The following is a 17,311-nucleotide window of genomic DNA, read 5'->3' on the forward strand; positions in this document are numbered from 1 at the left end:
GTAGTAATAAAAACAAATATAAAACATTTCTTATGCGCGGCAGGATTTTACAGCCTGCCCAAAAAAATCGATAAAGTTTTTTTTTTCTTAGAAATAAACATAAGTAAGAGAAGTAAGAAAACAAATTAAATTTAGAAGAAAAGAAATAAAGTCAAGCATAATCCTGCTGGCTTATTTTGTTCTCTGGTGGATGTACATACTGTAAAGCGTAACTCCACACAGAGTGAGTTAGAACTTCACAAGTTTTTAGTAAGTAGTAAGTTTTTAAGTTTTTTCTCCCCCATAATGTTGGGGGGGGTTTGTAGGAGACAGATTAAAGGAGATCTATTGATTTTTTTTGTTTGTTTGTTTTTCCATTAATATATAATTATAGGTTCTTGAAACCTAAAAAGTCAAGCCAACGGGAGCTCCTCTCTCCCAAAGTGCTTTAAACGCCTCGTCAGATGTTCTGGATCTAATCTCCATGACTCCATGACATCAGACTACATCACCATCTCACTCGTGATATATATATACATGCATGCAAGCTGAAAACAGGACAGCGCCAGCTGGAGTTTGCCTGAGCCGACCAATCAGGACAAACTGGGTGTACTGGTGGTGGGGCCTTAAAGAGACAGGAGCTAAAAAAGTGTTTCAGACAGAGGCCCTGCTGTGCTGAGAAAAACTGATGTGTTGTAAATCTATTTGAGTGGTATCCAAAAATGAAATCACAAATGTGAAAATAAGCATGATTACGTTTTAAACAAAAATGCTCAGAATTGAAGCAGCAGAACCCCAAGATATATTTTAGCGTCCCCGCCTTGTAAACATCCACATCTATCAAACCTCATGCCTCTAATCTTCTGTTTTAAATTTGTACTCTCCAAGGTAGCAAATCGGAGATCTGCTTTGAACACAGATCTGACTGTTTCCATAGAATGCACACATGATACTCTTTAAATGACAAAATACAAAAAAATTAATGCATTAACTACTTTATTGTCATGTGAAAATGTAAAACATTCTGCCGTAATCTTCTATCACATGTAGTTCCAGCACTTGTAGAGCCTGTTGACCCTCAAGATGTCAGTTTTGGACAGAGCGTCCCTGTTTCCAATGGCAACAGAGGGGTCAGGGATGGGAACGATGGTTTCTGATCGTCGCGTTCCAAAGGCGGTTCTGCGGATTTAAACAATGGGAATGAAAAAAAAACAGTTGATTAAACATGGACTTTTTTTTTTTTTTTCCAAGACTGTTTTGTCCTTCCTTACCTTCCATAGTGCATAATAGAGGAGTAGTCATACGGAGTGTTGAGATTATTTGTGTCCTGCTTTTTGAAGTTGAAGGTAAAATCTGGTTGCAAAAAAAAAAAGATAAAGTCAATCAGAATCAGATTATATCAGTTTGAGTCAATCAATCATAATCGGCATCGGCTCCTACGTGGGTTGATGTTGTCCCAGTTGATTTTGATGTACTGGTCTCGGTCGCTCCTGGTGTGTTCGTGGTAGAAACCCAGCGCGTGCAGCGTCTCGTGCTGGATGATGCCTTGACTCACGCAGCCGTACCTCTGCAGCGACAGCACCTGCTTGTCTCCAGTACGACCCAGTAAAGAGGCGCAGCTGATAGTGTAGACGACAGCGAAAGAGAGACAGAGAACATGAAGTCAACTACATGAAACTTGACAATTCGTTAATAGATAAATTAAATTTATGTTTTCAGTCATGTTGTGTGGAAATGCTTCAATAATGAGCTTTATGATGATGTTTTAATTGCTGTTAGCATTGCGTGGAGCTGAGTAAACTACAGATGCATTATTTGTACAAACAGGAAAAAACAGCTGTTGTGGATCTAAACCTGCAGTTTACCAACTCTTTCATTTGGTTTTAAAGCTCTAGTTGTGAGCCGATGCTCAGCTCGGATTGTTTGCTGTTTTCACGGCAGAGAGGTTACAGAGAGGACCTGCAAATGCTTGGGTAGCATTTTGACCGGCTGAAGGGGAGAGGGCTGGATTAAAAAAAAGCACTTTGTGCTGTAGTTAAAGCTTAATGCAGGTTGGAGCATTAACCTGTGTGGACGGATGATAATGGGCCTCCACCCTTCCTCTATAGGAGCATAACCTCCAGACTGAAAGGGATGCAAAATGGGTACACACAACACGGCTGTGTCTTTGTAGTCATTCTCCTCTTTGTAGTTGTTATGTGTCTTTGTGGTTGTTCTGCGTCCCTTTGTAGTTTTTGGGCTGATTGAAGTTGTGCTATGTGGTTGTTTTGTAACCTCTGGTGGTGTTTTGTACCGTAGTCGTTTTGCATCTCTTTGTAGCCGTTTTGTGTCTCGTCATGGTCAATTTTGCGCCCCCTTTAGTAGTCGCTTTGTTTCCACTCCTATGTGCAGATGTGCTATATTTAAACTAGACCGCTATACACAAAATATTAAAAGAAGTCACCAGAGGAAGCCAGAGAAGCAGAACTGTTCTGCCGTCAAACTGAATCAAACAGCTTCACTAACGTTACTGTTTATCTGAATAATACGTTACTGTAGCTTCAGTGTGCTGTGCAGCAGCGAAGGAAACTTCATTAAAACCATATGAATATTCAAAGATGAACTACTTATGAACTGAGATCTGACTTTGCAACACGACTTTGTCACTTCAGACGGAGGCTCTGGCCCAGGGGCCCCCTTGATGCCTGGCTCCTAGGCCTGTGTCTGTCCAGTGATCAACCCATGCCTCTGTGTAGCATCAAATGTCCGTCTGCATTACAGCAGCTCAAAGACTTTGGATTGAGAAATGTTATGTTAAGGTGAAATAAAGCAATTTCACTGTTATTGTTGGAATTACATTGTTTGCTCTCCAGTTTTTTCCCTTCACATGTGAGAGCGCTTTAGTTTTCGACTCACCCATATCTCGGTTCAATGCTCAAGTACGCTCTCTGAGCTGCGCGAGGAACGAAGCGGATGCAGGTTTTAGTTTCAAAGTCCTTCAAGGCCTTTACAATTGTACGCCTCTCACTGTCATCTGAAATTGTGGAGAAAGTACTTCAGTGAAACGGTCCGGTCAGTATGTGAGACATGTTAATATGCAGTATCCGGTTCCAGTGATGTGGTACCTTAAAAGGTCAAGCCTACCATATTTTCTGCTTAAAAGGAAAGGGATTTCCACATTCCCGTTGGCAGACTTCGGCCACAGGCAGCTGTACGCCTTACTTAAGCACTTCATAGCATTCCTGGTTTTTGGAAGAACTACGTCTCCTTCCAGCAGAAAATCAGTAGATCCTATTAGGAAGAAAAATGCATTCTGATCTGTCTGAACATCAAGCCATTTCTGTGTGTGTCAAAGATGCGTTTCATATGATATAAATGGTTTCTATTATGCAGAGCAGTTGCACTTATTCTGTGAGAAACTAATGTTGAGCTGTCCTTGTAATATCTCTTTTGAAAACTCACCATTATTCATCCTCAGAATAGTCTCGCTAACGTCCTCCATGTCAGATTTCTCCACTGAGATCTCTAATCAATGGAAGCAAAGCACAAGTTACACAACTGTGTTTTCACACTGACAGACAGTGTTATATCTGTTCGATCTGGCCTGTTAGACATGGCTGCAAAGAGATGCACTTAGATTTGGTCACTTACCATTATCAGCGCCATGATCCTGTGGAAAAAAATGGAGAGAAAAAAACCCCACAAAGCACTTTACTCAATTTTACAGTATTTTAAACTCGGTCTAATGCACTGATCTGGACCAAGATAGACAGCCATTATGTGGGACATAACTTTTCATTCATTACATACATACACTGCATACAGGCTGTTCTAGTACAGTATATATGAAGGGTTATCTCTTACCTGAGCGTTACAGAGGCCCAGAAGCAGCAGCAGAAGAAGAGAGACTGTTGCTCTCAGGTCCATTTTTTTGTTTTTCTGAAGGTGCTGAACGCTTGAGATGATGCTTTCGAAGACTTCACTGGTCTCACTGAGGACTGATGCTGAAGTCCAGTCAGGGCTGAGTTTTTATTTAGTGCTGTCAGGGTGTGTGTTTGTACAGAGATTAGCAGTAGGTGTTCAATGGGCTCTGTCTTAGACACACAGCTGATGGGAATGCCCTCCCCACCCTTGGCCCACTGTCGCTATACAAGGATAATCTTATTCTGGCGGATTACAGTGAAAAAGGGCTGCTGTCGGCTCACTTAGCATCAGATTTCAGATGGCCTTCTTAACCAGCGGGGGGTTTGCTCATGAGATCTGGGCCTGTCCCAAAGTTTTATTCCAAAAATAACAGATACACCATCTGAAACAAACAGCGCTGCGGCCGTATTATAGATTTGCAGGCATTGATGTGAATTCAGCCTTAAATCCTCCTTTCCTTAAAAATGGCAATTTAAAAACACTGTTTCAGTCCTAAAGAATGAATGTTGTGTCTTTGAAATAAGAGCTGAGGCAGTTAATGGATTAGTTCATTGACTATTTAGAAAATTGTTCAGTCGCTTCAGTCATTTTTAAGAAAAAATGCCAAATATTTGCTGGTTTCAACTTCTCAAATATGAGTATTTGTTGTATGTGTAGATCAATATTGTTGTGTTGATTGATGGTTGAACAAAATAAGATATTTAAGGATATTAGTTTAGGCACTTGAAATAGTAATATTATGGTAGACCTGTTCACCCAGGCTTGATTCCATCCATCTTCCCCTCTCTCTCCAATCTCCAATCTCCATCCTCCACAGCTGTTTTGATACTGTAAATATATGATTACTTTTTGGCTCTGTAGTTAGTTTTTTCAGCCCCCTACCATCTTGGTCAAACCATATTTTAATATCAGCATCTCTTAAATTCATCACATGAGTTTTCAAAAAGTGTTTTTAAAAATTTGCATCAAAAAATCAAGTTTGTTATTAGATTCCTGTTGATTCCTGGGGGGGAGCTGCTCCACCACTTTGAACATCTCTTCGGTTTGGAGCTGCTGTGCCGTTACTCCCCACACTGCTCTGTTTTTTGTACCAGTTAGAAAATTTGTGTTTTATTATGCCAAAAAAAAAAAAACACTCTCTGAAGTGTTGGTATCAGAACAAACTTGCTTTTTGATCCAAATTTTGGCTTCATTACAGACAACTGCAGCACTAAAGATACTATCAGGGCTAAACAGCCACTGTGGCCTTTACAGCCCTTTAGAGCTTTTTAGTTTACACTGCAGGCGACCCACTGCATTATTGTGCGGCTCCATTTAAAAATGTGTTGTTTAATAATGACTCAATTAGTGACTGGCTGTAAAGTTGCGGATTTATTATTGAGTCACCGCTGTTGCTGCTGCTGCTGCATCTGTTGTGATCTCCGCCGGAGAGGCCGGGCCTTGGCCCCCCCAGACTGTGATTAACGGGAAAAAACAGGCATCTGAAATCTCAAAATCCAGAAATGGGTTGTTTAGAGAGATGAGTATTCAGATTTATTGGACGCCTGGCTTATAAATCATCAGCTTCCAGTGGATTGTTTACAAGAGAAGAGGGATGCTGTCTGGCTTCATAGCGCCATAAACAGTTTTAGGATCTGATTCCGCATGTCAAGGCCGGCAGCTTCAAACGGAGATTCCATCACGGCAACCTTTATACGACGTGGTCCTCCGCTGTACATCACAATAATGTGGCATTTATTATCAGGGAACAAAAATTGCACTGTGTGTGTGTGTGTGTGTGTGTGTGTGTGTGTGTGTGTGTGTATATGTCCCCTAAAGAGAGATGGACTGCAGGTGCTGTATGTGTGAACTCCCTTTACTGCAGCCCAGTAAAACCCTATAGGTTTGTACAGCTTTACAGTGTTTGCATCATGCAGTCTACACATGCACGTCTATATGTGCCCGTGTGTGTGTGTGTGTGTGTGTGGGCGTTGCCTGTACAGTCCTGTATGTGCTTGTTGAATTCGGGCGATCCGCGTGGGTGCACAGGTAATCCACTTTGTGTTTTAGAGGCACAGACGCAGCACGAGTAATGCTCAATGATGTATGACCCATCCATTCGGTTGAGCTTTATTCCTAATACCTCTCTAACTGCAGGGGGAAGTAGATCTTATTCAATTGGATGTCAGTCTAGTGCTCCCAACAAAGATTTTTCAATTTCTCCTCAAACATCTGCACTTTGTGAGGCAGAGGAGTAGCTTCAGGAAACTCTAACTTGTCAGCGTACAACTGTATAATATATTTTACAGCACAGTCTGAGGTGTAGTTTGTCCTACTTAAGTCTTCCTTTTTCATTGGTTCAGTTGACTTAAACATCAACTATGATCATGCACACATTTCAAAATGTGCAGGGAACAACACTTAGTTGTTCTTTTTATCTGTGATTCAACATATTTTTTTTATTGTTGGGGTTGCACAGATCCAAACATGTGCTGGTTCCATGATCTTAAGAATCTGTAACATCTGTGAAGATTTGCTGCCTGTCCTTGAGTTTTTGGGTTTTGGACTTTTTTGATTTTGTTTGGGAAAAAAAAGCAATTTGAAGATGTTATTGGGCTCTGCGAAATATTGGTGACATTTTTCAAACTGCTGAAAATCAAAGGGTGTTTGACTCCATGTAACAACACCAGGAGTTTTTGAGGAATAACTCATATTGGAGTTGAATGAACCAAACAAAAGTTGAAATAACTCCTCTGTAACTCTGCAATTTTGCTGTGTAGTGTTATATTAGAGCTCTGACTATCACCTGATGGAGTGATTTGTGATTTAATTCGTCAATTGAGTCAACATTCACTGGTTCCAGCTTCTCCAGCCTGAGCTGTTTCTCCTTTGTCTCGTGTGGAAGTGAACTGAATTGAGCTGAAACAATCAGTCGATTTGTCAATCACCAGCACATCAGGCGGCGGCGGTCTTAATATTTGATCAATCTTTTTTCAACCAAGATAAACACTGACTGATTCAAGCCTTTCCCAAGAAGATACATTGCTTGAAAACATCACATTAAACTAAATGATTTATCTAAAGTTTACACTGCAGATTGATAAAATGATCATTAGTTGCAAATATTCTACTTTGATTTATTGTGTCTTTAAAAAAAGTATTCGGGGGAAGTGGAGCCGATGGGAAGTTTTGGCACGTCGTTCCTGAACGCCAAACAACAGCGATGGCATCCTCCCCCCTGTTTATCCCTCCAGTCTGCTGCAGTACATCTCTGTCTCTTTCTCTGACACTATGTGGGCAGCCAAGGACAACAGTCAATGAGCAATATCAATTTACGTAATGGACTATTAAACAATGTGCTTAACATTTGGAATGGCTGCACTGGTGTTCAGTGGGAGTGTGTGCCAGGAAGTCCGCTGCCACGATAACCGCCCTGTGACATGGAAACGCATTAGCCCGCTCCGCTGCTTCTTACTCACTCACGGCTTCTTCCCCTCTCGCGGTCCTGCCCCACACAGATGCCCTACTGACTCTCCCCTTCGCTCGCCTTTCGCTCCGCATGTCAAAATAACAATTAACTGTTTTGTACACTTGCTTTCATTTTGCAACCATCCACCGTGATCTGACTCATCACGTGTTTTGCTTTACCAGCGAGTCTTCAAATAAACCGGATATTTCCTCCCGTTGTTTCTCCACAAGCTGACTAATTTCTCATCTAATGTCTGCGGGTAACAAGTTTTTTTTTTATTTTTCTCTCTTTACAGCGTTAGGATTTATTTGTTTGTTTTTTTGTCTTCTACGAAATCTTTGAATCTGTCTGTCTCCTCTCTGTGTGTCTTTGCGGAGTCAATGTTAGAATGCAAACATCTTGCTCATACTAATTGACATCCAGACAAACAGGAACAAATACACTGCATATGAACGCCTTATTAATTGGCGTGAATTACCGGACTTGTAAGGGCTACGCGAACAGTAAATTAAATCAGGTGTATTATTGTGGAAATGCAATTGAATAAGCCACAATCCAGTCGCTCGGTCCTTACAGGGGTATAATTTGCGGTTTGAGGAATGAGGCGTCTGGAGCTTGGATTTGGTGAAATTATACTATAAAAGGTTTTTGTCTTGAGAGAAAATAGCAGTGAAGAAAAAAATTTAAAAAAAAGAAGATGAAGTGAACAGTATAAGATCTTAACCTGCATTTGTTTTTGTCTGTCAAGGTCTGTAGTTGATCAAAAAGGGTCGACTCGAGCAAACTGTCTTCAGCTCATTCAGGTATTTGGGTTATTTAGGGGTATTTTTGGTATTTTCAGGGATGAAACACTTTTATTGGTTGCCACTAACTCAATATGCCCCTTCCTCAAGGATCCCTCAAAAACGATGTTAAAGGAGAGAAGAGTCTGACTCATCCACTTTGCCCACCCACGCTTTCCCCCCAGCCCAGCCCATCTGGAGCTGATGATGTTAGAGAAATGGTTGCCCATTTCCCTCCACCTCTGGGCTGCAGCCTCTGAAACTAACTATCCTATCTGCATTTCAGTGTAGACGATATAATTACTTTAAATTGTAGGACCTTTTTATATCAATCTAACATTTAAAATGTTTATTCTTCTCAAACACGCCTTCATCATAGCCAGGAGAGCTTGTTTTCTGGTCGTTATCCTAGTCTGTCCCTTAAAAATCTAATTTTACAATCTGTGATCATCAAATCAAATCAGTTTTATCTGTACAGCCCTAAATCACAATCACATTGCGTCAGTGACAGTGACAGCATCATCTGCCCTTCTCGAAACACATCAGAATTTATAAAGATTTAAAGAATTTTACAAACGACGATCCAGATCAGTCGATATGTGAGGCAGCGAGAGCCAGGAGATTATATGGTGCCCAATATATAATATACTTAATAAAGGTATGCTTTTCGTGTAAGTATCCTAAATCTTATGAATAAGGTGTGGCACTGCTGGACTTCTTTTTTTAAATAGATACTCTGGGATTCCAGATCATTCTGTCTTTTCATCCTTCTTATTGTCTCTTGGAACTCATTTGGTTTTAGATCAATTAGTGATCATTTGTCAGATGCTTCGCTTCATGATGAAATACCATTAAACCTGAAAACATTCCCATCACTGTAAAGTGTATAACAGTATGCCAATATTCCACAGGTAAACAGGTGAACTTGTAACAGGTAGGACAGACTCATGGTCGTATTTGAAAGGGGAGGGGAAGGATTTATTTACGTTTAGTGTTGAAACTTTTTGTAATTGGGACGTTAGGATGGGGTTTTAAGAAGTAGTGCAGCCTCGTGGTTGGATGTTGACTCTCCTGATCTTAGAGCAAACTGTGTTGTGAAGAATTTGGGATTGTAAATAACATGACGCAAGTCGTCTGTTTGCAGGTACACAACTGTAAGCCTGTAGTGGGTAAACAGTGATTATAGGCATTTTGTATGGCTTAGTCACACCCATGCTAATGGGTGGTGCATGTGATCTGCATTGTAATGTTTATTAAGAGGTTTTTCACCAACTCCTGGTCTGGTTGGTCAGGGAACGGTTTTCACACATTTTGATGTGAACAGTGGAGGAGTCGGGAAACACGGTCACCACATGAACGGCATTTTTTCTGCCAACAAACACTTTAATGGAGTGGCTCTTCAGGTCCTGAGTTCATGTCGCTTAAAGCAAAATTGTTGGAAGTATTAGACCTAAAGTCATGTCAGATCAGCTTGCTTTTCTTCTGTTTAACTAATCTCTTAAGTAGTTTGTTTGTTAATCATTTTCATTTAATATATGAATGAATGAATAACTTAGCGTATATGACTAAATATGTGATGGCAAAACACCACGTCACATCTGTTGTTGACAGATAATCCCACATTGTAAACACTGTTTATTTATTGTGGTCAACATTTAACTTTCCTCTTTCTTCTGTCTCTTAAGCGTCTTCCCCCTCCCGCCTCTTTTTGCCTCCTTCCTTAAACGACTCAGTCGGTCTACATGAGCTTACTTACTCACCCCAAATGTAGAAAATCCCCTAATGAGGCTTTAGTCGCTGCTATTTTTCATCTTCATCATTTTGCTGAGCTGTATTTAACATCACATTGAATAAGCACCCTTCAGTTAACAAGACTCAGTGGAAAATTTCAAATTCATTAAATCTCAAAAACCCTCAGACCCATATTAATTTGCACGAGACTGTAACAGTTTGTGTTTTTGTGATATTACACTACGTGCCTAGTCAACTGGGCCTGATTCTTGGTGGAGTGCTGCAGTGTGGCGAACATGAACTAAATAGGCATTTCCTGGGTCTGTGCTGCTGATACTGGGAGACCTGTAGCCCTCATTTCCAAGAGCACAGCTCAGTGAGAGATCTCTAAAACCCATTTCCTGCCTGGCTTAGAATAATGAGGTGTTAGAGCCTGCTGGCAGGGCTTAGCTGCACACCTCCCCAATGGAAAAGTTATGGATGGTATACAGTCTCACACACATATGCGCGCACACACACACACACACACACACATACATAGACATGGATATATGCCCCCTGGAGGTGTTATGGATAGCTGCATATTGCAAAGCTAGCCAGCAGGCAGTTCCGTCAGCCAGCCCACGCTGTGGGCATTGATAGGACAATCAGTTCACTCTGGAGTCGCTACAGCCAATCATAAGACAGTTTCTTGGCGGGAAGCACCCAATCTTCAGAGGGTTGCCAGATACTCTATCCTCAGTGAGCTGTTGCTGGCCCTCTACTAGCCAACCATAAAGAAAGCTGCCGCCTCGCGTCAGCCAATCGTGTGAGTGTTGGCCAGAGTTGGGCCTATCGACAGAGAACTGCTGCATGGTTTCAGCCAATCTGGGCTTTATCCTTCCCTACAGATGTCCGATTAGTGTTGTTTAGGGAAATCAAACTGCAACAACAGGCCCCACTATGCCAAAGTGGCACGGTGAATGGAGAGACTGGTAGAATGGGATAGGAAAAGCCCACAAAGGCTTACTTAACTGGTGCTCTGGCTGCCGTGCTGTGAGTGTTTGACTGTGTGCTGTTGACGGTGGGCAAACACCTACAGCTTGACGACCTTTTCTTAATAATACCACGAGCTAGCAGTCGACGCTTAACTTTATTTTAATGAGAGTGTGAATTTACCATTATCATGTCCTCGTAAAGGCCTTTAAGTTTATTTCTCATAAAAGCAGTACTGGCTGACTCGAGCCAAGGACGTGGTCAGTGGTCTCTGCTCATGTTGACTTTATTGGACCTATAACACACACCTGCACCTTACTGACATGAGCATTAGATCAGTAGAGAGGTTTTAGTACTGCTCAAGCATTCTGTTTCTGCTGCAGTAGGTCGTGTGTAGAGCGTTTGTTTGTACCTCACCAATTCATTCACCCCCTAGTCGACAAAAGCTTCCCACATCTCTACCCATTTCAGACAAAAACAAGCAATATTCAATCAAACTGAACCTCCTCCTGATTGAGTTCACAACACATGCTCGGGCAAATTTGGCAGATACCTTTTCTGTAGTTTGTGTAGCGCTACACCTTTTTTTTTTCCTGCACAACCATTTGATGAAGTTATATTGAACGTAATAAAAAACAGCTCTTAAATTGAGATGCTATTTTAGTTGGAGAAGCCTGATAATCTTTCATATTATACTTACAGAAGGAGGTTTTAATCATAATTACATCATATTACGGTGGAGAAGCATAAAGATAAATGCTGCATTTCAAAGAAGACGTTTTTTGAGATGTCATGGCAGCAAAAGCACAGGTGTAATTAATAACAATAAGTGAGCTAAATCCAGACCGTGGCATTATGAAGGCTGACTCACTTGGAACAGAGCACTAATTAGCATTATTAGTTACACCTGGGCCTCTCCTGCTAAGTCACAAGGCCTGCTGTAGAAAAGGTCTATAATTTTATCTCAATATAAAAAGGTCAGACGGTTACTCAAAGCAGAGCTTGTATATTTAAGGGTACATGTACAAAGTGCTGGTGTTACAGTTAAAGGGAAATTGAACCCAAGATGATGTACTTAATGCGCTGAGCTATAATGTATAAACTTTGCAAATATTGGTTCCTTGGTCTCCTTGATAACTTATTGGTCTATCCCTAATATATGCATGTGCTGGAGTAGAATAAGCCTACAGTGCTGTATTGGGTAACATTAGTGTAGGCAGCAGCAGGCTTAGCTGTGTTTTTTTTTTTTTTTTTTTTTTTCAGCGGGCTCTTCCTGCCTGGTTAAAATAACAACTGCTGAATGCTTCAGCACCATGGACAGAGACAGTGCCATCACAGCAGCGCTCCAAGCCAAACTCCAAAGTGCTTCTCACAGCGTTTTTCCCTGATATTCTGCTCTGTTAACTTCACACGTTTTTTAAATTTTTTTTTTTTATTTGGAGTAAAAGAACAAGTATCTGCTAACGGCCTTTTTAAAGTAATACATCAGATGAAGCTCAGCTCGTTTTTGTGTCATTTCCCTCAGTGCGGGTTTGCATGACATAAAGCTTGCATGAACATAATGGATGCAGTTGTATGCAGTCAAGGTCCATAACCCCTGCTGTGCAGCGCTGAGATGTAGGAGCAAAGATGAATCTGTCCTCTAAATCTCCCCACTTCATCCCCTCTCCTCTCTCTTTCTCCTTCTCAGCAGGGCATTGGCAGATTTACGGTGGCCTAATTTTATAGTAACAAGGTGTGTGTGCGTTCACATGGGTATGTGTTTTTGTTACTGTGTGTCTGTGTGTGTGTGTCTGTTTTTCTATAAATAGCAGGACTGCGAGCCACATCTGTGCATGGTTTGTCTTGTGCTCTTGCGGTGTTTCCTTGTCTGTTGGAACGATCTGACAAACAAAACCCCTCTGCTGTGTTAATGAGCTATCTCTCCTCAAGTACCCGATTTATGACAGTAAGCCTGTGCCACAGAAAAGGACCACCTGACATGTCCCTCTTGATCACAATAATGGCTGTCAGTCCTTTTCTGCTGAGCTGCAAGAAAACGTGGTGTTTTCTGTGATGCTGCAGACTCTGCACCGTCTGAATGTCTGTGTTCTGCAGCCCGGGGTGCAGACCGTGTGATAGATGATCTGTGCTGATAGTGCGAAGCCGGATCTATACAGAGTCTCATTTACAATAACAGTGTAGGCCGAGGAGTGCATGCAAGTGCATTACAGTGTGTAATCAATACGCTCTGACAACCCCTGATGTAATAATATGCATGTGCTGTCGGCAAACCATTTCAAGGCCGTACACACATGGATGACCCCACGGATGAGTTGCTTCTCAATTATACAGTAGGGAGGGCCGGGTGTGTTGTAAGCTCACACAGTTTCTAAAGTGTAAGGCAGGGGAGAAGCATCGAAAATAATAGAATCCAGAGTCTGATGCCTTTGGCGATGGATCATGTTTATCCGTTCTCGGAGTTAAAATCCAGTGAATTCACGCTGATTTTTACAAATGCCAGTGTTCTGCTTCACCTAAGAAGACACTGCCAACCCGCCTTCAACCATAACACGTGTTCAGATTGGATGTGGTGGAGTGTGCTCAGCTGTGGTATGACAGGGGAAAGATGACATCAGTCTTGTTCTTCAATACCTTCTGTATGATCACTTTGGATTGATCATAGAATAACCATTACCTTGTAACAAAATCTATTTTGATAGTGTATTATTTGGTTGTTAAGATGTGAATATATTCTGGTGTCTTTACTCCTTTTTTGACAGTAAATTGAATATAGTTGGGATGTTGATGGAACAAGACATTCGACATATTTATAGAACTAATCAACTGATCAATTCACCCAGCTTAATCAACAGCAAATGACGCTGTTGTTAGTTGCAGCCCTGGCGCACTGTGAAAAGACTCACAGGTAGCGACAGACATGGTCGGCTCTGTGAGGAGTTTTAGTTAGCTCATTATTTTGGCTTTATGACCCGAAACTCTACTGTTTTGGTTGAGTCCCAATGCTCTCTTCAAGCTTGTTTCCACCAGCAGCAGGCAGCTAATTTTGTTGAAAAAGCTCTAATAAACCCAGTTCTCGCCGTCCACCCAGCATCAAATAACAGACGGACACATTTAACCGCCGGGAGTTGGTGAAGACCGAAGCAGAGCTTACATAATGGTAATAATACCTCTGTTTATATATCGGTTTTCAAATTGCAAATTGCAAAGACCTTTAGATACACACAAACCACAGTTGATTAAAAAGATAATATAAAGAATTCTAATTATAGATAAAATGCAATGAAAGATAATCAAACAAACAGTCAACATAAACAGTTCAGTCAGTAAAAAGCATGTATCTAGAATACTGAGATTAAAGAAGAGACACTGTGTTCAAGGGCAGGCGTTCCATTTCCCTTTAAGAAGGGACAGAAAGCAGAAAACAAATACCATACAAATAACTTTCAAGCACCAACACCGAAGGTGCTGCCAAAAGTAGCAGTAGTAGTAAGATGTATTAAGATCAAGATTCAACAGACTGAACATAATGTGGTCTGGTTATAACTAAATGTGTTTTGTTCCATTGGGTGGTGAAAATCAATAAAAATGTCAGACACATCTTTTATTTTAAGTTTTGCACAGTAACTGCTTACCAGAGGCTCCAGCACCAACACAGTCCCAGAGAATCAGCTGGGAGGCTGCGCAGGGTTGGAAGGCAGTGAAGCAAAAAACACTGTCAGGTAAATGACCGGGGTTCCCAATATTTCAAACACTGAAAAGCACATTGTTATGTGTCTATGTTATGTATTTCAAAGACATATCATTATACTGTTTAAAAGGATATGTTTACTGTGATGTTAGCTATATAAGGGTCCGGACTCTTATACCTTATGTACCCCCCTGTAATTTCCACCTGTGAGTGTGTGAGATTCCCTAATCTCCTGCAGGAAGTCAGTGAAAACTGAGCAGCCACTTGAAGTGTAAACTTAAACCTTTTGGATAATGTTTAAGGTGAAGTTGTGCCATCAGAGATTTACTTCTTCTGGTACGACCGGAAACTTACTGTAACTAACGGCAGCCAACTTTAGATCGTTATCACTGTGTCACTGAAATCAAAGAGTCACTGAGCTTCTTTCTTCATGACTCCTTCTGCCATGTTACACACAAACATTTACACAACGTGACTCTGATATTTCATCAAGAACAGCAAAATGCAGACAGAAACACATCCTAGTTGTAGCAGGTTGAAACTCGTGTACTCACTATTTTGACACTGACAGCTCTTTGTCTCTACTCTGTCTGTTATAGTAAATATTAAATAATAGATCAAGCACTGGTGTGTTTTGTTGTTGTGTGATAACACCTGACAACCTCGGACAGTAATCTGTTTTGAATGGGTCGAGCGTGTGTTCATTATGACTTTTTATTAATTGCAGCAATCATATGTGATAAGTGATATTGATTTAAAGTGGGCAGTGGGTTACCATGTTTTTTGGACCCAATTTCTTTTTTTGCTGCATCTGAAATGACTTTGTCTGCCTTTCTTTTTTTTCGAACAGGCTAATAATACTGAACCTATTTATTTTTGTTCATATGTTATTACTAAGCTTTTTTATTTTGGCATTGTGCAGTTTCATCACACAGCTGAAATTGACTTTTGTCCCTTTTGTAACCACCTAGAGGTTTATTTCTGGTGGACCTGGCATAGAATTCATAATGAGTTTCGTGTGATAACAAAAACTATTCTCATTTAAATTGTGACATTATGCATATTGCATATGTTTTTTTTTCTTTTTCTCCTTCTGTGCCTCGGTCTCTCTTGTTTGTCACTATCTGGCTTTTCCTATTCTGAGAAGGTGATTGTGGAGCCCAGAAAACTAGAAGGATATGGTTAGTGGTCCTGAGGGGTTGCTCTGAGGACATTAAGCCCACAGCGACAACGAGCACCAGCTGTTGGAGGTTTTTTTCCCCCATTCATTTGTTTGTCAAATTTAGAATCCCCACCATTGCCAAGAATCCCCTCTGCCACTCAGGCACTCCAGAACCGTGGTGACAAGGCTGCTTTTAGCCAAATCCAATTTAATCTCCATTGGCAGTAGTGGATAAAGCTGTCTCCATCTCCCTCAACTGAGGCCAAAGGAAGGCTCGGCACTCCAGTGGGAGCTGCTCATTCAACACACAATGACATAATGCACACTCGAAAAAACAACTTGAGGAACACACACACAGGCGTGCACCGACTTAAGATGCAGGGAGAGCACTAAACTAAGTCTGTTATTCACCTCCGACTCTTACTTTTCTGTCCCTGTTGTGTGTTTCTGCAGAGGGAAATGACGTCACTGTTGTGGAAATGAAATAATAGAATAAAAAAGGGGGTGCACCTCTGAGATTCCTGCTTCATGCCGGCAGCTCCTCCGCTCCCCTTTTTTAAACTTAAAGCTATCAGGAGGCTGTGAGTGAGAGTTTGTGTGTGCCTGCAGATGGTTGGGTGGGCGGGAGAAGTGCGGGGGAGTGACCGTGCAGCCTTGGATGCACATTTATGCAAATATCCCATCTTAACCCACAGGTTCACATGGCAACATTTGCAACAGCGCAGTTTAATCATGAGCGCTTGTCGCGCGATATAAACAAGTGATTTCAGGGTAATTCTGCATTAGTTTGACTGCAAAGATCAGCTCAATATTTAGCATTGATTTTCTTCCCTGCACTCTTTTGCACTTCTCACATCAGTGCGAGTGGCAGATGTGCTTTTTATGCCAATGCCAATTCCCCAACTGGCAGGGAAAAAAACGAGATCAGAAAAAAAGCAGCTAATTAACATCCAAATGTGCCACCAGCAGAATTGTTTTTTTCAGCTCATTGCTCCCAAATGACCTCTGCTCTGCTGCTCAACATGGCACATGACCACTCACTCATTTAACATCTTGTACTTTTGCTCTGGAGGGTTAGAAGATAGAAGGAGGTGCTTTAGAAAAGTTGATAATTGATTTACTGGCTTTAAGCCTGTACATGTGGTAACTTTAACGATGCCTCTGATTATCCAAAGAGATTGCAGGGACTGCTGGGGGTGGATCTGCTGTGCGTCCCCTCAGATAGTAATTCATGTTCAGAAGTACTGTACTTAAACATATGGTCATTTTATAACGTCGGATGCATTATATTATAAATCAAACTACCCAACAACAGAACATAAAATAGTTACAATTAGCTCCATTTGATGAACCAATTGGAGTGTTGAAACGGTGCTTATATACTCTGAGGCATTAGTAAAAATAATCCATTTATATAATGTACTGTTTGTGTTTACGCTACGAATGGGGCCATCCTACATTGCGAATCCTTGTAGTGTGGATACTTTCAGTACATTAAGCTGGTGAGACTTCTTTGTTTCTGCATACAGGCCCTCCATGGAATTTTAATTATTGAGCGAAATTTAGACGAGTGGGTCCCCGATTTGTTTGTATCGTGTACCAATGATGCAAACATAACTTTTGTTTGTTTACAAGAAAAC

At 41.2% G+C, this 17,311-nt stretch overlaps 2 protein-coding genes across 14 annotated transcripts in view; one reads left to right on the top strand and one right to left on the bottom strand.

Annotated features, from left to right (window-relative positions):
- Positions 1 to 17,311, top strand: part of LOC119012389 (MAM domain-containing glycosylphosphatidylinositol anchor protein 2-like) — a 254,941-nt gene that overhangs the window by 114,484 nt on the left and 123,146 nt on the right. The gene's annotated exons all lie outside the window — the stretch shown is intronic.
- On the bottom strand, positions 1,020 to 11,590 carry LOC119012390 (low choriolytic enzyme-like). The gene is made up of 9 exons (XM_037086162.1): positions 11,519 to 11,590; positions 3,823 to 3,997; positions 3,610 to 3,628; positions 3,421 to 3,483; positions 3,103 to 3,249; positions 2,875 to 2,992; positions 1,420 to 1,598; positions 1,251 to 1,332; positions 1,020 to 1,158 (listed from the first exon to the last, which is right to left on the bottom strand). The coding sequence occupies exons 2-9, from the start codon at positions 3,883 to 3,885 to the stop codon at positions 1,020 to 1,022; spliced, it is 810 nt and encodes a 269-aa protein (XP_036942057.1). The 5' UTR covers positions 3,886 to 3,997; positions 11,519 to 11,590.

The sequence above is a fragment of the Acanthopagrus latus genome, chromosome 22 (genome assembly GCF_904848185.1).
Source record: "Acanthopagrus latus isolate v.2019 chromosome 22, fAcaLat1.1, whole genome shotgun sequence".
In the NCBI taxonomy this organism is placed as follows: Eukaryota; Metazoa; Chordata; class Actinopteri; order Spariformes; family Sparidae; genus Acanthopagrus; species Acanthopagrus latus.

What these genes read in the sequence shown, in the direction of transcription:
- LOC119012390 (XM_037086162.1), bottom strand. Translation starts at nt 3,885, where the DNA reads ATGGACCTGAGAGCAACAGTCTCTCTTCTTCTGCTGCTGCTTCTGGGC. An exon ending in CTGGGACAACATCAACCCAC is followed by an intron (nt 1,333 to 1,419) that starts GTAGGAGCCGAT and finishes TTTTGCAACCAG; the next exon opens with ATTTTACCTTCAACTTCAAA. An exon ending in TCTATTATGCACTATGGAAG is followed by an intron (nt 1,159 to 1,250) that starts GTAAGGAAGGAC and finishes TTAAATCCGCAG; the next exon opens with AACCGCCTTTGGAACGCGAC.